The 22,516-nt window shown below is 42.9% G+C and overlaps 1 protein-coding gene across 3 annotated transcripts in view; it reads right to left on the reverse strand.

The window, feature by feature from the left end:
- Positions 1-6,503: 6,503 nt before the first annotated feature.
- The window catches only part of LOC115109977 (uncharacterized), an 88,439-nt gene continuing 72,426 nt past the window's right edge, over positions 6,504-22,516 (reverse strand). For all 3 annotated transcript variants that reach the window (XM_029635260.2, XM_029635261.2, XM_029635259.2), the window contains 3 exons: positions 11,856-12,027; positions 11,628-11,713; positions 6,504-7,223 (listed from right to left, as the gene is read on the reverse strand). In XM_029635260.2, coding sequence (XP_029491120.2) covers positions 7,164-7,223; positions 11,628-11,713; positions 11,856-12,027 — 318 coding nt within the window. In that variant the 3' untranslated portion in view covers positions 6,504-7,163. The remainder of the gene's footprint in view (positions 7,224-11,627; positions 11,714-11,855; positions 12,028-22,516) is intronic.

Here is a 22,516-nt window from a genome sequence, read left to right on the forward strand (position 1 = left end):
AACTTGACTTTGTTGTCCTTAAGCCATTTTGATACAACTTTGGAAGTATGCATGGGGTCATTGTCCATTTGGAAGACCAATTTGCGACCAAGCTTTAACTTCCTGACTGATGTCTTGAGATGTTGCTTCAATATATCCACATAATCTTCCATCCTCATGATGCCATCTATTTTGTGAAGTGCACCAGTCCTTCCTGCAGCAAAGCACCCTCACAACTTGATGCTGCCACCCCCGTGCTTCACTGTTGGGATGGTGTTCGTCGGCTTGCAAGCATCCCCCTTTTTCCTCCAAACATAACAATGGTCATTATGGCCAAACAGTTCTATTTTTGTTTCATCAGACCAGAGGAAATTTCTCCAAAAAGTATGATCTTTGTCGCCATGTACAGTTGCAAACTGTACTCTGGCTTTTTTATGGTGTGGACTGTGGATATAACTGTGGATATAGATACTTTTTTACCTGTTTCCTCCAGCATCTTCACAAGGTCCTTTGCTGTTCTGGGATTGATTTGCACTTTTCGCACCTAAGTACATTCATCTCTAGGAGACAGAACGCATCTCCTCTTGATCGGTATGACGGCTGCGTGGTCCCATGGTGATTATACTTGCGTACTATTGTTTGTACAGATAAACGTGGTACCTTCAGGCATTTGGAAATTGCTCCCAAGGGTGAACCAGACATATGGAGGTCTACAATATTTTTTCTGAGGTTTTGGCTGATTTCTTTTGATTTTCCCATGATGTCAAGCAAAGAGGCACTGGGTTTGAAGGTAGGCCTTGAAATGCATCCACAGGTACTGTACAACTACAATTGACTCAAATTATGTCATTTAGCCTATCAGAAGCTTCTAAAGCCTTGACATAATTTTCTGGAATTTTCCAAGCACAGTCAACTTAGTGTATGTAAACTTCTGACCCACTGGAATTGTGATACAGTGAATTATAAGTGAAATAATCTGTCTGTAAACAATTGTTGGAAAAATTACTTGTGTCATGCACAAAATAGATGTTCTAACCGACTTGCCAAAACTATAGTTTGTTAACAAGAATTGTGTGGAGTGTTTGAAAAACAAGTTTTAATCACTCCAACCTAAGTGTATGTAAACTTCCGACTTCAACTGTATCTGTTGCTTTTATTCGTCTTACTACTCAAAAGTCATTTTTATTGTCGCTCAAAAAACTCCTGTGGCTTATTTTCAAATGGTTAAGTTTTGTTTCTAAATGTCTGCGCAAGAGTGAAGGTTTCCCGCGAGAGCGTAACTGTTAATGTGATTGAATGTTAACTACCTGTATTTGACATTGTGTTGTTATTTCACTGGATGGTTTTTTAACACTAGATGGTTTATTTTTTATTTTTGGCAGTGAAACAAGATTTTATTTTAATTTAAATGTGAAACAGATTTTTATTTGTCGTACCACCGATGGCATTGCGCGTACCCCAGTTTGGGGATACCTGCTCTACAGGAATGATGGAGTCCATCCAAATCATCTTGTTCCTGGACTCTGTCCACGCATTTCAAGGCTGCCTTGAGACAATGACCCAAGCTCAGTTAATACCTACCATTGTGTTGCTGACTTGTCATAATGCAGCTTCAAATGTAGATTATCCCAGGGGCGTTGGCAGACACAATGTAAGTAACTTAATTTATGTCCCCCTAACTGCCCTGAATACCTCTGTTGATCCTACAGTTATTGTATGCAGTAATCATGTGCCTATGAACCAGATACACTTTTAGCACTGAGTTAGTGTGCCCTAGTAGGAAGTCCACTGTGTGCAGCTCTCCCTGCACTATTATCTCCAATATAAATAACATGAGCAAGTCTACTTCTGATAAGCTTCCCAGTAAAGCATTACAAACAATCAAGCGTTCAAGAAAAGTGCAAAAAACAGCCCATATTAAGATATGGAGTCAATAACTTGCTAGTAACAGATGACATTCATATTTTGACTAGATCTGAAACTCACTTAGATAATACCTTTGATGATACAGTGTCCGCAGAATCTGATGTTGGCGAGTACACAAATGTACCACACCTGAGGTTATAATATCTACCAAAAAGACGGAAATACCAATGGGCGTGGGGATGCAGTCTATATTCAGAACCACATTCCTGTAAAGCTTAGAGAGGATTTCATGTTAAATACTGTTGAAGTAATACTCTGTATCACATAAAGCCCATTCTTGTGGGAAGCTGCTATAGACCACCAAGTGCTGACAGTCAGTATCTGAATAATATGTGCTAAATACTTGATAATGTGTGTGATATCAACAGAGAGGTATGTTTTCTGGGTGATTTCAATATTGACTGGGTTTCATCAAGCTGCCCACTCAAGAAAAAGCTTCAAACTGTTACCAGTGCCTGCAACATGTGTCATGACTGTCCTGTGAGGATCCAAATAGGTCAAATCAGCTTTGCAATAAATAACTTCAACAAGACCCACTCTCACCCGCAAGAGGGGGGGAGGAGGGAACTGGTGGGGGTTAACACCTCACATCCTGTTGTAAATCAAGGACAGAACATTCAGTATCTCCCTCTCCAATATTCACACGAGGAATGTGCCTTCGCATTAATGTAAATCAAGGACAGAACATTCAGTATCTCCCTCTCCAATATTCACACGAGGAATGTGCCTTCGCATTAATGTAAATCAAGGACAGAACATTCAGTATCTCCCTCTCCAATATTCACACGAGGAATGTGCCTTCGCATTAAGAAGACTTTTCCTGACAAAACTCTAACACGTTCAAAAGCAACTACTGGAACAACATTTTGCTTATTCCCGTTACTAATAAGCATGCACCCACTAAGAAAATGACTGTAAAAACGGTTAAATCCCCTTGGTTGATGAGGAATTTAAAAATGTAATGGTTGAGAGGGATGAGGCAAAAGGTATGGTAAGTAAGTCTGGTACCACAACCAATTGGAAAATGTGCTGCAAATTGAGAAATCATGTAACTAAATTAAATAAAAAGAAGAACAAACTATACAATGAAACAAAGATACATTTTTTTTAAAGAATGACTGTAAAAAGCTTTGGAGCACCTTAACTCTTAGAACTACCCCTCCCGGATCCGGGAGAATTGTCATCAACTGACACTAATTAGCATAACGCAACGGACAAAAAATATTACTCGAAAATATTCATATTCATGAAATCACAAGTGAAATATATTGAAACACAGCTTAGCCTTTTGTTAATCATCTTTTCATCTCAGATTTTGAAATAATGCTTTACAGCCAAAGCAAGACAAGCATTTGTGTAAGTTTATCGATAGCCTAACATAGCATAATGTTGATATCCCATTCACTGCTCAATAGGGACGAATAGGAACGCAGAGCTTTCTAAATAAGAGTCCCTTCGTGATTGGATTTTTCTCAGGCTTTCGCCTGCAATATCAGTTCTGTTATACTCACAGACAATAGTTTTACAGTTTTGGAAACTTTAGAGTGTTTTCTATCCTAAACTGTCAATTATATGCATATTCTAGCATCTTGTCCTGACAAAATAGCCCGTTTACTTTGGGAACGTTATTTTTCCAAAAATGAAAATAGTGCCCCCTAGTTTCAAGAGGTTTGAATTACATTTTGGGCAAAAAGGCAAACAGCTCGATCATTCATTGAATTAGATGGTTCATTCATAACAAAACCCACTGATACTGCCAAATTTAGGAATGAAATGCCAGCAACAAATGCTGACACAAGTACATCTGACCAAATTAAGAAAGACAAGCATTTTCATTTTGAATTCTGTAAGGTGAGTGTGAAGAGGTGAAATAACTATTGTTGTTTATCAACAATGACAAGCCACCGGAGTCTGACAACTTGGATGGAAAATTACTGAGGATAATAGCAGACGATATTGCCACTCCTATTTGTCATATCTTCAACTTAAGCCTACTAGAAGGTATTTGCCCTCAGGCCTGGAGGGAATCAAAAGTCATTCCGCAACCTATGAATAGTAAAGACCTCTTCACTGGCTCAAATAGCAGACCAATCAGGCTGTTACCAACCCTTAGTAAACCTTTGAGAAAAATGGTTTGACCAGATATAATGCTATTTTACAGTAAACAAATTGACAATAGACTTTCAGCATGCTTATAGGGAAGGACATTCAACAAGCACAGCACTTACACAAATGACTGATGATTGACTGAGAGAAATTGATGATACAAAGTTTGGGAGGAGGCTGTTTTGTTAGACTTCAGTGCGGCTTTTGACATTATTGATCATAGTCTGCTGCTCAAAAAAAAAACATATGTGTTATAGCTTTACACCCCATGCTGTATTGTAGATAAAGAGTTACTTGTCTAACACAACACAGAGGGTGTTCTTTAATGGAAGCCTCGCCAACATAATCCAGGTAGAATCAGGAATTCCACAGGGCAGCTGTCGAGACCCCTTTCTTTTTTTCAATCTTTACTAACAACATGCCACTGGCTTTGAGTAAAGACAGTGTGTCTATGTATGCGGATGAGTCAACACTATAAACGTCAGCTCCTACAGCGACTGAAATGACTGCAAACACTTATAGAGCTGCAGTTAGTTTCAGAATGGGTGGCAAGGAATAAGTTAGCCCGAAATATTTCAAAACTAAAAGCACTGTATTTGGGACAAATCTTTCTCTAAACCCTAAACCTTAACTAAATCTTGTAATGAATAATGTGGAAATTGAGCAAGTTGAGGTGACTAAACTGCTTGGAGTACTCCTGGATTGTAAACTGTCGTTGTCAAACCATATTGATACAACAGTAGCTAAGATAGGGAATAATCTGTCCATAATAAAGCCCTGCTCTGCCTTCTTAACAACACTATCAACAAGGAAGGTCCTACAGGTTCTAGTTTTGTCGCACCTGGACTACTGTTCAGTTGTGTGGTCAGGTGCCACAAAAAGGGACTTAGGAAAATTACGATTGGCTCAGAACAGATCAGCACGGCTGGCCCTTAAAACTACACGGGGAGCTAACATTACTGATAAGCATGTCAATCTCTCATGGCTCAAAGTTGAGGAGAAATTGACTTCATCACTACTTGTTTTTGTAAGAAGTGTTGACAAGCGCAGACACCCATGCATACCCCACAAGAAATGCCACCATAGGTCTCTTCACAATCCCCAAATACAGAATAGACTATGGGAGTCCCACAGTACTACATGCAACTCTATTCCACATCAAGTAACTGATGCAAGCAGTAGAATCAGATTTTTTTAAATGATCAAATACACCTTATGAAACAGCGGAGACTGTGAAGAGACACACACAAAGGTATAGACACACGCATGCGCACACAAGCGCTAGCACACACATGTACATTGTAATATTGTTGTATGGTGGTATTATACATTTTGCATTGTGGATATGTAGTGGCGTAATGATGTTATATACAACAATGTACTGTTTTATCTGTTGCTCCAGACTTAGAGAAAACTGCCTTTGCACCCCATGTATGGAATAACAAGTTCCTTGCAACTAGTTACATTGATGACTCTCGGGCAGTTCAAAATATTGGATTGAGGACATCTTTGTTGAGGAATGTGATTGTTTTTCTTAAGTGTGTATTTTTGTATTCTCTTGTATTTTGTCAAATGTGTGAAATTGTAAAATGCAGGGCTGCCTTATGAAAGACACCGGTCCTTTTTGTCAGCGGGACTCCCTGTTGAAATAAAGGTAACATCAAATATAATCCAGTAAAACAAAAATCACAGCATTTTTAATTAAGTTGTTAGCGGCACATTATTGTGGTCTCAAACCAGTGAGCATAAAGTACATTCTTCAAGAATATGAGCACTCTGGAATTATTTACACAATGAAAGTCATAATTGCTGCAGTTATTAAAACCATAAGTGCTGTGAATGACACACCTTCTCACCGGGACCAATTTCCTCTTCTCTCTGCATACATCTGAGAATCAGGATGAACCAACATCACCCATGGTGAGTAAAAAATGTGCCAAATTCATATGATGAGACAGTTACGTTTCAATTTCCATAGCGTCGCTGTAAAGTTTAAACAAAGGACATTTCAGTTTCACTCTGCCAGCTAGATGCTGGCGTAGAAACAGTGGGGTAGTGGTAAAAAAAATAGCTCATCCCAGGTTGCAGTGAAAAAAGCTATGCTCCCTATACGTTCAATACATTTTTCTGTAAAAGGTGGATAAACGCTCACTTAAAATGAAGGTGAGTAAATTACGTTTACTCCACAACACTGTAGAATAGATTATTAATAATGTATGCCTACACAATCTTCCAATGGAACGATCATACCACTAAACGACACCACCGTTGCTTGTTTTCAAGTAGTTTACAGAACTATAGTTTAATAGTGGATCCCAAATGAATTGTGGGGAAGGGATGCGAGGCCTCATTTTCCCATCGTATTGAGAAAAACAAACGCCATAAGGAGAGTGAGTGAGAGAATGCCAATGAATGCTCTGACTGCTGCGAGAGGGAAACCTTGTGGTCTGGTGTTACCATGGCCACTGGGAGAAAGAGGATGGAAACAGAAAAATGGTTCCGACATTACATTTATTTAGACACACTTTGACATTCAAATAAAAAACATTTTATTAATAATATGGAACACTAAAATACAGGACACAAGTGTATTAAAATACATTGAAAAAATCATAGCCATGCATTTTTACATGACCAGTATTTAGATTTGAGTGTGTTCTTACATAGGGAATTTGGTTTTGTCCTAATTAAACAGTTCACATCACTGTCCGGGTGTGGTGAAGTGGACTAGGAGGAGAGAAACACATTGTGCATTGAGCCCTGTAAGAGCTTTTTATTAGTTAGCCCAACTGTGCAATATATTGGTCTGTGTAATAATACATACATAAATAAATAGTTAATCACAATACTTGCAACCTCACCACATCAATGCTCTAAAAATCTCCCAATGGTACACTCTACAGATCACAGGCAAGCCAAGCACTGCAGTAGTCTGGGTACTAGTCTCTTTAGCTATTCCACTCCCTGTACTCTATGTCATTTGCCAAAGATGAAGATTGGCAATGACAAGGAGTGGCAAGGAGTGGAATGTTTCTAAAGAGACCTGTACTCAGACTAGCACTGTTGCACACGATTGGCAAACACCACACAAACACATACACACACACACATTGACGAATGAGCAACAACAAAAAAATTGATCAGATCTTCTTCTAGTCCATGGGCTCAAACAGCTTCATTCTCTCTTGGACAGAAAGACCCTCCTTCAGACTCTGACAGACAAAGAGACGACACAGATGAAAAAAAAGGAAGAAATGAGGCACAAAATCAGTGTTTTGTTTTTAGTTATTGCAGTGTTATCAAATTGGGATTGAGTGAAAGTTACAGTGGCTTGTGAAAGTATTCACCCCCTTGGCATTTTTCCTATTTTGTTGCCTTACAACCTGGAATTAAAATGCATTTTTTGGGGGTTTGTATCATTTGATTTACACAACATGCCTACCACTTTGAAGATGCAAAATATTTTGTATAGTGAAACAAACAAGAAATAAGACAAAAAAATTGAAAACTTGAGCGTGCATAACTATTCATCCGCCCAAAGTCAATACTTTGTAGAGCCACCTTTTGCAGCATTTACAGCCGCAAGTCTCTTGGGGCATGTCTCTATAAGCTTGGCACATCTAGCCACTGGGATTTTTGCCCATTCTTTAACTTCTCTAGCGTAGGGGGCAGCATTTGGAATTTTGGATGAAAAGCGTGCCCAAATTAAACTGCCTTCTACTCAGGCCCAGAATATAGGATATTCATATAATTAGTAGATTTGGATAGAAAACACTCTAAAGTTTCCTTTCCAAAACTGTTAAAATAATGTATGTGAGTATCACAGAACTGAGAAAAATCCATTCAGGAAGTAGGATTTTTTGTCTGTTGTAGTTTTCTATTCAATGCCATGACAGTATCCATTGACTTAGGACTCAAAGTGCAGTACCTATGCCTTCCACTAGATGTCAACAGTCTTTAGAAATTGTTTCGGGCTTGTATTCTGAAAAATGAGGGAGTAAGAGCAGTCAATGAGTGGACCCTGCCATGTCACAGAGCTTTTTCATGCGCACGACCGAGAGAGTACCTTTCTTGTTTACCTTTTACATTGATGACGTTATTGTCCGGTTGAAATATTATCGATTATTTAGGCTAAAAACAACCTGAGGATTGAATATAAACATCGTTTGACATGTTTCTATGAACTTTACGGATACAAATTAGATTTTTTTGTCTGCCTGTTGTGACTGCGTTTGAGCCTGTGGATTACTGAAGAAAAGGCGTGAACAAAACTGAGGTTTTCGGATATAAAGAGAGACTTTATCGAACAAAAGGAACATTTATTGAATAAATGAATGTCTTCTGAGTGCAACCATATGAAGATCATCAAAGGTAAGGGATTAAGTTTATCACTTGTGTAACTCTTCTACTTGGCTGGTTACTGTTTGTAATGATTTGTCTGCTGGGCTATGTTCTCAAATAATTGTAAGGTATCCTTTCGCCGTAAAGCATTTTTTAAATCTAACAACGTGGTTGGATTCACAAGATGTTCATCTTTAAATCTATGTAAAATAGTTGTATCTTTTCAGAATTTTTATATTGAGTATTTCTGTATTTGAATTTGGCGCTATGAAATCTCACTGGATGTTGGCATACCCTAGAGAGGTTAAGGCAAAACTGCTCCAGCTCCTTCAAGTTGGATGGGTTCACTGGTACACAGCAATCTTTAAGTCATACCACAGATTCTCAATTGGATTGAGGTCTGGGCTTTAAATATGCCAATCCAAGACATTTCAATGTTTCCCCTTAAACCACTCGGGTGTTGCTTTATCAGTATGCTTACGGTCATTGTCCTGCTGGAAGGTGAATCTTCGTCCCAGTCTCAAATCTCTGGAAGACTGAAACAGGTTTCCCTCAAGAATGTCCTTGTATTTAGCGCCATCCATCATTCCTTCAATTCTGACCAGTTTCCCAGTCCCTGCTGATGAAAAACATTCCCACAGTATGATGCTGCCATGGTATTCTCAGGGTGATGAGAGGTGTTTGGTTTGCGCCAGACATAGCATTTGTCTTGATGGCCAAAAAGCTACATTTTAGTCTCATCTGACCAGAGTACCTTCTTCCATATGTTTGGGGAGTCTCCCACATGCCTTTTGGCAAACATCAAACGTGTTTGCTTATTTTTTTTCTTTAATCAATGGCTTCTGTCTGGCCACTCTTCCGTAAAGCCCAGCTCTGTTGAGTGTACGGCTTAAGGTGGTCCTATGGACAGATACTCCAATCTGCTGTGGAACTTTGCAGCTCCTTCAGGGTTATCTTTGGTCTCTTTGTTGCCTCTCTGATTAGTGCCCTCCTTGCCTGGTCCGTGAGTTTTGGTGGGCGGCCCTCTCTTGGCAGGTTTGTTGTGGTGCCATATTCTTTCCATTTTTTAATAATGGATATTATGGTGCACCATGGTTTGTTAAAAGTTTCAGATATTATTTTATAACCCAACCCTGATCTGTACTTCTCCACAACTTTGTCCCTGACCTGTTTGGAGAGCTTCTTGGTTGTCATGGTGCCGCTTGCTTGGTGGTGCCCCTTGCTTAGTGGTGTTCCAGACTCTGGGGCTTTTCAGAACAGTACAGGTGTATATACATGTACAGTGCCTTGCGAAAGTATTCGGCCCCCTTGAACTTTGCGACCTTTTGCCACATTTCAGGCTTCAAACATAAAGATATAAAACTGTATTTTTTTGTGAAGAATCAACAACAAGTGGGACACAATCATGAAGTGGAACGACATTTATTGGATATTTCAAACTTTTTTAACAAATCAAAAACTGAAAAATTGGGCGTGCAAAATTATTCAGCCCCCTTAAGTTAATACTTTGTAGCGCCACCTTTTGCTGCGATTACAGCTGTAAGTCGCTTGGGGTATGTCTCTATCAGTTTTGCACATCGAGAGACTGACATTTTTCCCCATTCCTCCTTGCAAAACAGCTCGAGCTCAGTGAGGTTGGATGGAGAGCATTTGTGAACAGCAGTTTTCAGTTCTTTCCACAGATTCTCGATTGGATTCAGGTCTGGACTTTGACTTGGCCATTCTAACACCTGGATATGTTTATTTTTGAACCATTCCATTGTAGATTTTGCTTTATGTTTTGGATCATTGTCTTGTTAGAAGACAAATCTCCATCCCAATCTCAGGTCTTTTGCAGACTCCATCAGGTTTTCTTCCAGAATGGTCCTGTATTTGGCTCCATCCATCTTCCCATCAATTTTAACCATCTTCCCTGTCCCTGCTGAAGAAAAGCAGGCCCAAACCATGATGCTGCCACCACCATGTTTGACAGTGGGGATGGTGTGTTCAGGGTGATGAGCTGTGTTGCTTTTTTGCATTGTTGCCAAAAAGTTAAATTTTGGTTTCATCTGACCAGAGCACCTTCTTCCACATGTTTGGTGTGTCTCCCAGGTGGCTTGTGGCAAACTTTAAACAAAACTTTTTATGGATATCTTTAAGAAATGGCTTTCTTCTTGCCACTCTTCCATAAAGGCCAGATTTGTGCAATATACGACTGATTGTTGTCCTATGGACAGAGTCTCCCACCTCAGCTGTAGATCTCTGCAGTTCATCCAGAGTGATCATGGGCCTCTTGGCTGCATCTCTGATCAGTCTTCTCCTTGTATGAGCTGAAAGTTTAGAGGGACGGCCAGGTCTTGGTAGATTTGCAGTGGTCTGATACTCCTTCCATTTCAATATTATCGCTTGCACAGTGCTCCTTGGGATGTTTAAAGCTTGGGAAGTCTTTTTGTATCCAAATCCGGCTTTAAACTTCTTCACAACAGTATCTCTGACCTGCCTGGTGTGTTCCTTGTTCTTCATGATGCTCTCTGCGCTTTTAACGGACCTCTGAGACTATCACATGGCAGGTGCATTTATACGGATACTTGATTACACACAGGTGGATTGCATTTATCATCATTAGTCATTTAGGTCAACATTGGATCATTCAGAGATCCTCACTGAACTTCTGGAGAGAGTTTGCTGTACTGAAAGTAAAGGGGCTGAATAATTTTGCACGCCCAATTTTTCTGTTTTTGATTTGTTAAAAAAGTTTGAAATATCCAATAAATGTCGTTCCACTTCATGATTGTGTCCCACTTGTTGTTGATTCTTCACAAAAGAATACATTTTTATATCTTTATGTTTGAAGCCTGAAATGTGGCAAAAGGTCGCAAAGTTCAAGGGGGCCGAATACTTTCGCAAGGCACTGTATATACGTGTATATACTGGTGTATATACAGGTGTATATACTGAGATCATGTGACACTTAGATTGCACACAGGTGGACTTTATTTAACTAATTATGTGACTTCTGAAGGTAATTGTTGGCACCAGATCTAATTTAGGAGCTTCATAGCAAAGGGGGTGAATACATATGCACGCACCACTTTTAAATTTTTTATTTTTGAGAATTTTTTGAAACAAGTAATTTTTTTCCATTTCAACAATTTGGACTATTTTCAGTATGTCCATTACATGAAATTCAAATTAAAATCCATTTAAATTACAGGTTGTAATGCAAAAAAATAGGAAACTTGCCAAGGGGGATGAATACTTTTGCAAGGCACTGTACCTCGCCCCTGACCTCTCACCTTTGACCTGACCCCTCTGATTTGCCTGGTGAGTGTCGACCTCTCCTTCTTCAGGAAATCAGGGTTGCTTGTCAACTTCACTATGTCTACAGTGTATGCATAGAGGGAAGTCCTAAGTCACTATACATGCCAGTAGGATTATTCGTACGTGTGCATGCAGGTGTGCACATATGAATGTGAAGAGGTTGCACTGTGTGGGGTGGGGGTGTTTGTGTGTGCATGTCTTACCGTAAGCCTGAGCAGAATTGGAGCCGTCGCCGCCCCTGCCCTCTTCCCTGGGAGACCCTGTTGCAGTCTGGAGCTCCTCTCGCAGTTTGGGAATGTCACATTGGACCTTGGACCGGCTGAAGCTCAGCTCAGCATACAGGGCTTTGAGCTTGTCTTTGGCGTATGCCTTATCCTGCATACACATATTGGGAAGATTGAAGTTTTACCAGATTTCCTTTGACGGTCTATTGACAAAAATATCTGGTGAATTCGAGTGGATACACATGGTTTCAGAACCCCCATGGAACGGGGAGCCAATCATTTATTTTAGACTACTTGAAACTAGAGATGTGCACTGTTAGTTGAATATACAAATCGAATTAATATTAGTCTTAGCGCAAAATAAAATTACAGGCCTATTTCAACACTGAAAAGTATTTTTTCTGAATTACATTAAAATATCCATGTGACATTGTTACATACAAGTACATACATTGACATTTGAAATTATTAATTTAATAAAACATTTACTTTTCAATGTAGTTTTTGTGACATGCACTTTGCCCCACAACAAAGGGTCTCAATGTGTAACAAGTGTAGAGAGAGTTCATGAATGCAATGCAAGGTGGAATGAAATCATGGAATTTAAAGCTAAAAGAAATGAGAAGGTGTATGCTACAACGAGCAACCAACAGGGGAGTTGGGACCACATTTTGCCTATCTAGCTATAGCTGGCTAGCTTGGCTACTCCATTCAAGACAGACACTGTTACAGTGTCTTCGGAAAGCATTCAGACCCCTTGACTTTTTCCACATTTTGTTACGTTATAGACTTATTCTAAAATTGATGAAATTATTTTTTTCTCTCATCAATCTACACACAATACTGCATAATGACAAAGCAAAAACAGTTTTTTTTTACATTTCTGCACATTTATTAAAAATGTCAAATATTACATTTACATACAGTGAGGGAAAAAAGTATTTGATCCCCTGCTGATTTTGTACGTTTGCACACTGAAAAAGAAATGATCAGCCTATAATTTTAATGGTAGGTGTATTTGAACAGTGAGAGACAGAATAACAACAACAAAAATCCAGAAAAAAGCATGTCAGAAATGTTATGGCTCTACCACGGCATACAGTCATTACTATATTAAAGAATTTAAACAATGAGAAAATATGGAACAATATATAATGACATGTTAATTATTTAAAGCAGCCAGTGTAATCATCTGCCAGAGAGTAGCCCCAATAGGCCCGAGCCCCAAGTAATACATTTGGGCCAGATAACTCTCACCGGAATCAGCCCAAGCCCCAAGTAATACATTTGGGCAAGATAACTCACCGGAATAGGCCCGAACTCCATCCCCACATCCTAGCCATAAGTAATACTGCCGAAGGCGGCCAAGAATCGGACCACATGACGTTGGCCGAGTCTGACTCTCAGCCGTGTGTCATTTTGGGTGCATAAGCATGAGGGAGTGGACTAGAGGTCGACCGATTATGATTTTTCAACGCCGATACCGATTATTGGAGGACCAAAAAGGCCGATGCCGATTAATCGGTCGATTACATTTTTATTTTATTTTATTTGTAATAATGACAATTACAACAATACTGAATGAACACTTATTTGAACTTAATATAATACATCAATAAAATCAATTTAGCCTCAAATAAATCATGAAACATGTTCAATTTGGTTTAAATAATGCAAAAACAAAGTGTTGGAGAAGAAAGTAAAAGTGCAATATGTGCCATGTAAGAAAGCTAACGTTTAACTTCCTTGCTCAGAACATGAGAACATATGAAAGCTGGTGGTTCCTTTTAACATGAGTCTTCAATATTCCCAGGTAAGAAGTTTTAGGTTGTAGTTATTATAGGAATTATAGGACTATTTCCCTCTATACCATTTGTATTTCATTAACCTTTGACTATTGAATGTTCTTATAGGCACTTTAGTATTGCCAGTGTAACAGTATAGCTTCCGTCCCTCTCCTCGCTCCTCCCTGGGCTCGAACCAGGAACACAACGATAACAGCCACCCTCGAAGCAGCGTTACCCATGCAGAGCAAGGGAAACAACCACTCCAAGGCTCAGAGCGAGTGACGTTTGAAATGCTATTAGCTCAAGCTAACTAGCTAGCCATTTCACTTTGGTTACACCAGCCTCATCTCGGGAGTTGATAGGCTTGAAGTCATAAACAGCACAATGCTTGACGCACAACGAAGAGCTAATGGCAAAACGCAAAGAAAGTGCTGTTTGAATGAATGTTTGCCTGCTTCTGCCTACCACCGCTCAGTCAGATACTTAGATACTTGTATGCTTGTATGCTCAGTCAGATTATATGCAACACAGGACACTCTAGATAATATCTAGTAATATCATCAACCATGTGTAGTTAACTAGTGATTATGATTGATTGATTGTTTTTATAAGATAAGTTATTTAGCCCCCCAGCCCATTCACTTTGTTGACTTATCTTTCCTCTCAAAAGCAGCTCCCAATGTCCCCTCATTGTCCCTAAACAATACTCTAGCCGGTCCCATTCGGTTGATGCATTTACCAACAAAGGTGTGTTGCCATCTGTCCCTTCCACAAAAAGTGTAAAATGCTAACACCACAACTCGTCTGCAGGAGGACCAAAAATGTGGTGGTTAAGAAGCAATTGTTTCCAGAAAACAGGATCCCCATTATAGTCAATGGGAGTATGGCGATCTTCGTGGTCAATATTTTTTGTAACACAATCATGTATGAATATTTGCTTCTATTTAACCAGATGTATGTCCTTGAACCAATTAGTTTAAAATCCCACACTGAAATGAGGATATGAGGATAATTGTTTTTGCTACCGGCAGCTAGTTTTGACGTCACAATCCTGTGTAGAGAAGAAGAGCTAGAACTTATATGGTCATTGCAATCCGTGGGAAAGATGTTCCAGTCTCCTCCTTGCCTACAGGCTGATAGTGTTTATGTCAGATCTATTTTTATGATCGCACCACTTTCCAGTGTTTGTTCTTCGGGTATGGGATACAGTTTTGTTAGCAAGGGCAAACATGGCTTGTTCAGGATTTAACTGCACTAATCTCTATTCCAAGGAGGACCATTTGTTTGGTAAGTCTGGAAAGATTTTCACTTTCATATTTTCACGTCAACTAAGGCTAGGCTTAGGCTAGTAGAGGGTTAGCTAACAGATAGCCTAGCTTCTAATGCTAGCTTTAGCATGAATGTTCCAATTTTATGTTAAATAATTAGCAACATGAGAAGCATTGTACAGTGCATTTGCTTGTTTGCTAGTAGCAAGTATGTTCATGAGTCATGAATACAGGTTTGTGACAGAGGTCTCATTTAAAAACGTTTTTTAACCATTATTTAACTAGGCAAATCATTAGCTAGATAATGTTAGCTAGCTAGCTAGCTAATATCATTTCGAAGACCCATTTGCGACGAAGCTTTAACTTCCTCACTGATGTCTTGAGATGTTGCTTCAACATATCAACATAATCTTCCTTCCTCATGATGCCATCTATTTTGTGAAGTGCACCAGTCCCTCCTGCAGCAAAGCACCCCCACAACATGATGCTGCCACCCCCGTGCTTCACTGTTGGGATGGTGTTCTTCAGCTTGCAAGCCTCCCCATTTTTTCCTCCAAACGTAACGATGGTCATTATGGCCAAACAGTTCTATTTCTGTTTCATCAGACCAGAGGACATTTATCCAAAAATACCATATTCGTCCCCATGTGCAGTTTGCCAACTGTAGTCTGGCTTTTTTATGGTAGTTTTGGAGCAGTGGCTTCTTTCTTGCTGAGCGGCCTTTCAGGTTATGTCGGTATAGGACTCGTTTTACTGTGGATATAGATATGTTGTACCGGTTTCCTCCAGCATCTTCACAAGGACCTTTGCTGTTGTTCTGGGATTGATTTGCACTTTTTGCACCAAAGTACGTTCATCTCTAGGAGACAGAACAAGTCTCCTTCCTGAGCGGTATGACGGCTGTGTGGTCCCATGATGATTATACTTACGTACTATTGTTTGTACAGATGAACGTGGTACCACCTACAGATACAGCCCACCTACTGTTTGTGTGTCTGTGTGTCCGTGTAAGTAGGACTGTGGGGAAAGATACAGTCCATCTACTGTTTGTGTGTCTGTGTGTGCGTGTAAGTAGTCGGGGTGGGAATGTCTTTGCATTTTGGACTTTAGAACGTTCTCTGAATAAACCTACGGACCTTTTGCAGAAGCTGAGTCTTTGCCTAAATATGATTAAACCCAGGGTCTTACAAACCTCAGGGATTGGTCAAAGCTTAAATAATTGTTTAGTTATCAACATTGGGATTGAAAATTCTTGTGACACTGAGTTTGAAGGTAGGCCTTGAAATACATCCACAAGTACACCTCCAATTGACTCAAATGATGTCAATTAGCCTATCAGAAGCTTCTAAAGCCATGACATAATTTTCTGGAATTTTCCAAGCTGTTTAAAGGCACAGTCAACTTAGTGTATGTAAACTTCTGACCCACTGGAATTGTGATACAGTGAATTATAAGTGAAATAATCTGTCTGTAAACAATTGTTGGATAAATTACTTGTGTCATGTACAAAGTAGATGTCCTAACCGACTTGCCAAAACTCTAGTTTGTAAACAAGAAATGTGTGGAGTGGTTGAAAACGAGTTTTAATGACTCCAACATAAGTTTATGTAAACTTCTGACTTCAACTGTAGATATGGTTAAAGTGACTATGCATATATGATAAACATAGTGTAGCAGCAGCGTAAAAGAGGGGTTGGGGGGTGTGCACACAATGCAAATAGTCCGGGTGGCCATTTGATTACCTGTTCAGGAGTCTTATGGCTTGGGGGTAAAAACTGTTGAGAAGCCTTTTTGTCCTAGACTTGGCACTCCAGTACCGCTTGCCATGCGGTAGTAGAGAGAACAGTCTATGACTGGGGTGGCTCGGGTCTTGGGCAATTTTTAGGGCCTTCTTCTCACACCACCTGGTGTAGAGGTCCTGGATGGCAGGCAGCTTAGCCCCAGTGATGTACTGGGCCGTACGCACTACCCTCTGTAGTGCCTTGTGGTCGGAGGCCGAGCAATTGCCATACCAGACAGTGATGTAACCAGATGTTGCAGATGTAGATCCTTTTGAGGATCTGAGGACCCATGCCAAATCTTTTTAGTTTCCTGAGGGGGTTAAACAATAGGTTTTGTTGTGCCCTCTTCACTACTGTCTTGGTGTGCTTGGACCATGTTCGTTTGTTGGTGATGTGGACATCAAGGAACTTGAAGCTCTCAACCTGCTCCACTACAGCCCCGTCGATCAGAATGGGGGTGTGCTCAGTCCTCCTTTTCCTGTAGTCCACAATCATCTCCTTAGTCTTGGTTATGTTGAGGGATAGGTTGTTATTCTGGCACCACCCGACCAGGTCTCTGACCTCCTCCCTATAGGCTGTCTCGTCGTTGTCGGTGATCAGGCCTACCACTGTTGTGTTTTCTGCAAACTTAATGATGTGTTTTAGTCGTGCCTGGTCATGCAGTCGTGGGTGAACAGGGAGTACAGGAGGGGACTAAGCATGCACCCCTGAGAGGCTCTAGTGTTGAGGATCAGCGTGGCAGATGTGTTGCTACCTACCCTCACCACCTGGGGGGCAGCCCGTCAGGAAGTCCAGGATCCAGTTGCAGAGGGAGGTGTTTAGTCCCAGGATCCTTAGCTTAGTGATGAGGGTACTATGGTGTTGAACTCTGAGCTGTAGTCAATGAATAGCATTCTCACATAGGTGTTCCTTTTGTCCAGGTGGGAAAGGGAAGTGTGGAGTGCAATAGAGATTGCATCATCTGTGGGTCTGTTTGGGCGGTATGCAAATTGGAGTGGGTCTAGGGTTTCTGGGTTAATGGTGTTGATGTGAGCCATTACCAGCCTTTCCAAACACTTCATGGCTACGGACTTGAGTGCTACGGGTCTGTAGTCATTTAGGCAGGTTGCCTTTGTATTCTTGAGCACAGGGACTATGGTCGTTGCTTGAAACATGTAGGTATTACAGACTCAATCAGGAACATGTCGAAAATGTCAGTGATGACACCTGCCAGTTGGTCAGCACATGCCTGGAGCACACGTCCTGGTAATCCGTCTGGCCCCGCAGCCTTGTGAATGTTGACCTGTTTAAAGGTATTACTCACGTTGGCTACGGAGAGCGTGATCACACAGTCGTCCGGAATAGTTGATGCTCTCATGGATGCCTCAGTGTTGCTTGTCTGGTAGGCTCGTGTCACTGGGCAGCTCGTGGCTGTGCTTCCCTTTGTAGTCTGTAAAAGTTTGCAAGCCCTGCCACAAAAGACGAGCATCGGAGCCGGTGGTGTAAGATTCAATCTTAGCCCTGTATTGACGCTTTGCCTGTTTGATATTTCGTCACAAGGCATAGCGGGATTTCTTATAAGCTTCCGGATTAGAGTCCCGCACCATGAAACCGGCAGCTCTATCCTTTAGCTCAGTGTGAATGTTGCCTGTAATCCATGGCTTCTGGTTGGGGTATGTACGTACAGTCACTGTGGGGACGACGTCCTGATGCGCTTATTGATAAAGCCAATGACTGATGTGGTGTACTCCTCAATGCCATCGGAACAATCCCGGAATGTTCCAGCCAAAACAATGCAGGAGTGGCTTCGGCACAAGTCTCTGAATGTCTTTGAGTGGCTACCCAGAGCACGGACTTCAACCCAATCGAACATCTATGGAGAGGTCTGAAAATAGCTGTGCAGCAAAGCTCCCCATCCAACCTCACAGAGCTTGAAAGGATCTGCCGAGAGGAATGGGAGAAACTCCCCAACATTTTTTACAGTACTGGTCAAAAGTTTGGACACACCTATTCATTCCAAGGTTTTTCTTTATTTTTACTATTTTTACTATTTTCTACATCAAAACTATGCACTAAGAAATATGGAATCATGTAGTAACTAAAAAAAGTGTTAAACAAATCAATATATATGTTATATTTGAGATTCTTCGAAGTAGCACCCTTTGCCTTGACAGCTGTAACGGATTTCCTCCTCTTCGTCTGAGGAGGAGTAAGGATCAGACCAAAGTGCAGCGTGGTAAGCGTGGTAAGTGATGATATTTAATTAAAACTCAGAACACTAAACAATAAATGACAATGTGAATTTACAAAAGCGAAACAGTACCGTGTGGCCCAAACACTCACACGGAAACAAACACCCACAAACCAACAGGGAAACCCAGGCTACCTAAGTATGATTCTCAATCAGAGACAACTAATGACACCTGCCTCTGATTGAGAACCATACTAGGCCGAACACAAAAACCAACATAGAAAAACAAACAGACTGCCCACCCCAACTCACGCAGTGACCATACTAAAACAAAGAATAATATAACAGAACTATGGTCAGAACGTGACAGTACTCCCCACCCCCCAAAGGTAGGAGGGTCTGGGTGGGCGTCTGTCCGCAGTGGCGGCTCTGGCGCGGGACGTGGACCCCACTACCCCATAGTTTTTGTCTGCCTCCTCAACCGCCCCCTTGGCATCTTACGAGCCTATAGGGGAGGGTCTGGGTGGGCGTCTGTCGCGGGTCGTGGACCCCACTTCACCATAGTTTTTGTCCAACTCCTCAACCGCCCCCTTGGCATCTTACGAGCGGCGACCCTCGCCGCCGACCTCGGACTGTGGACCCTCGCCACGGGTCCCGAATGGACGGGAGACTCCGGCAGCGCCGGACAGGCGGGAGACTCCGGCAGCTCCGGAGTGAAGGGCGATTCTGGCATCGCCTGGCTGACTGACGGCTCTGGCAGCTCCTGGCTGGCTGACGGCTCTGGCAGCTCCTGGCTGGCTGACGGCTCTGGCAGCTCCTGGCTGGACTGGCGGCTCAGGACAGACTGGGAGACTCTGGCAGCTCAGGACAGACTGGGAGACTCTGGCAGCTCAGGACAGACTGGGAGACTCTGGCAGCTCAGGACAGACTGGGAGACTCTGGCAGCTCAGGACAGACTGGGAGACTCTGGCAGCTCAGGACAGACTGGGAGACTCTGGCAGCTCAGGACAGACTCTGGCAGCTCAGGACAGACTGGGAGACTCTGGCAGCTCAGGACAGACTGGGAGACTCTGGCAGCTCAGGACAGACTGGGAGACTCTGGCAGCTCAGGACAGACTGGGAGACTCTGGCAGCTCAGGACAGACTGGGAGACTCTGGCAGCTCAGGACAGACTGGGAGACTCTGGCAGCTCAGGACAGACTGGGAGACTCTGGCAGCTCAGGACAGACTGGGAGACTCTGGCAGCTCTCTGGCAGGACAGACTGGGAGACTCTGGCAGCTCAGGACAGACTGGGAGACTCTGGCAGCTCAGGACAGACTGGGAGACTCTGGCAGCTCAGGACAGACTGGGAGACTCTGGCAGCTCAGGACAGACTGGGAGACTCTGGCAGCTCAGGACAGACTGGGAGACTCTGGCAGCTCAGGACAGACTGGGAGACTCTGGCAGCTCAGGACAGACTGGGAGACTCTGGCAGCTCAGGACAGACTGGGAGACTCTGGCAGCTCAGGACAGACTGGGAGACTCTGGCAGCTCAGGACAGACTGGGAGACTCTGGCAGCTCAGGACAGACTGGGAGACTCTGGCTCTGGCAGCTCAGGACAGACTGGGAGACTGGGAGACTGGCAGCTCAGGACAGACTGGGAGACTCTGGCAGCTCAGGACAGACTGGGAGACTCTGGCAGCTCAGGACAGACTGGGAGACTCTGGCAGCTCAGGACAGACTCTGGGAGACTCTGGCAGCTCAGGACAGACTGGGAGACTCTGGGAGCTCAGGACAGACTGCCAGGAGATTCTGGCAGCTCAGGACAGACTGGGAGACTCTGGCAGCTCAGGACAGACTGGGAGACTCTGGCAGCTCAGGACAGACTGGGAGACTCTGGCAGCTCAGGACAGACGGGAGACTCTGGCAGCTCAGGACAGACGGGAGACTCTGGCAGCTCAGGACAGACGGGAGACTCTGGCAGCTCAGGACAGACGGGAGATTCTGGCAGTGCTGGAGAGGAGGAAGGCTCTGGCAGCGCTGGACAGGCGGGAGCACCTGTAGGGAGAAGACAGAGAGACAGCCTGGTGCGGGGGGCTGCCACCAGAGGGCTGGTGCGTGGAGGTGGCACTGGATAGACCGGACCGTGAAGGCGCACTGGAGCTCTTGAGCACCGAGCCTGCCCAACCTTACCTAGTTGAATGCTCCCCGTAGCCAGGCCAGTGTGGTGAGGTGGAATAGCCCGCACTGGGCTGTGCTGGCGAACCGGGGACACCATGCGTAAGGCTGGTGCCATGTACACCGGCCCGAGGAGACGCAATGGAGACCAGATGCGTAGAGCCAGCTTTATGGCACCTGGCTCGATGCCCACTCTAGCCCGGCCGATACGAGGAGCTGGAATGTACCACAGCGGGCTATGAACACGCACCAGGGACACCGTGCGCTCCACCGCATAACATGGTGCCTGCCCGGTCCCTCTCGCTCTCCGGTAAGCATGGGGAATTGGCTCAGGTCTCCTACCGGACTTAGCCACACTCCCCGTGTTCCCCCCCAATACATTTTTGGGGCTGCCTCTCGATCTTCCAGCCGCGCTGCCGTGCTGACTCCTCATACCGGCGCCTCTCCGCTTTCGCTGCCTCCAGCTCTGCCTTAGGGCGGAGATATTCCCCTGCTTGTGCCGAGGGTCCCTTGCCGTCCAAAATCTCCTCCCAAGTCCAGGAGTCTTGTGTTTTCGGCCGCTGCTGCCCGTTACCACGCTGCTTGGTCCTTTTGTGGTGGGTGTTTCTGAAACGTATTTCCTCCTCTTCGTCTGAGGAGGAGTAAGGATCGGACCAAAGCGCAGCGTGGTAAGTGTTCATGATGATATTTAATTAAAACTCAGAACACTAAACAATAAATGACAACGTGAATTTACAAAACCGAAACAGTACCGTGTGGCCCAAACACTCACACGGAAACAAACACCCACAAACCAACAGTGAAACCCAGGCTACCTAAGTATGATTCTCAATCAGAGACAACTAACGACACCTGCCTCTGATTGAGAACCATACTAGGCCGAACACAAAAACCAACATAGAAAAACAAACAAACTGCCCACCTCAACTCACGCCCTGACCACACTAAAACAAAGAATAAAATAACAGAACTATGGTCAGAACGTGACAACAGCTTTGCACACTCTTGGCATTTTCTCAACCAGCCTCATGAGGTAGTCACTTGGAATGCATTTCAATTAACAGGTGTGCCTTGTGGAATTTCTTTCCTTCTTTATTGTGTTTGAGCCAATTTGTGTTGTGACAAGGTAGGGGTGGTATATAGAATATAGTCCTATTATGGAAAGAATAGCTCAAATAAGCAGAGAAATTACAGTCCATCATTATTTTAAGACATGAAGGTCAGTCAATCTGGAAAATTTCAAAGACTTTGAAAGTTTCTTCAAGTGCAGTCGCAAAACTATCAAGCGCTATGATGAAACTGGCTCTCATGAGGACCGCCACAGGAAAGGAAGACCCAGAGTTACCTCTGCTGCAGAGAATAAGTTCAGTAGAACTACCAGCCTCAAAAATTGCAGCCCAAATAAATGCTTCACAGAGTTCAAGTAACAGACACATCTCAAAATCAAAGAAACCACTACTAAAGGACACCAATAA

Source organism: Oncorhynchus nerka, linkage group LG26, assembly GCF_034236695.1.
Source record: "Oncorhynchus nerka isolate Pitt River linkage group LG26, Oner_Uvic_2.0, whole genome shotgun sequence".
Classification (NCBI taxonomy): domain Eukaryota; kingdom Metazoa; phylum Chordata; class Actinopteri; order Salmoniformes; family Salmonidae; genus Oncorhynchus; species Oncorhynchus nerka.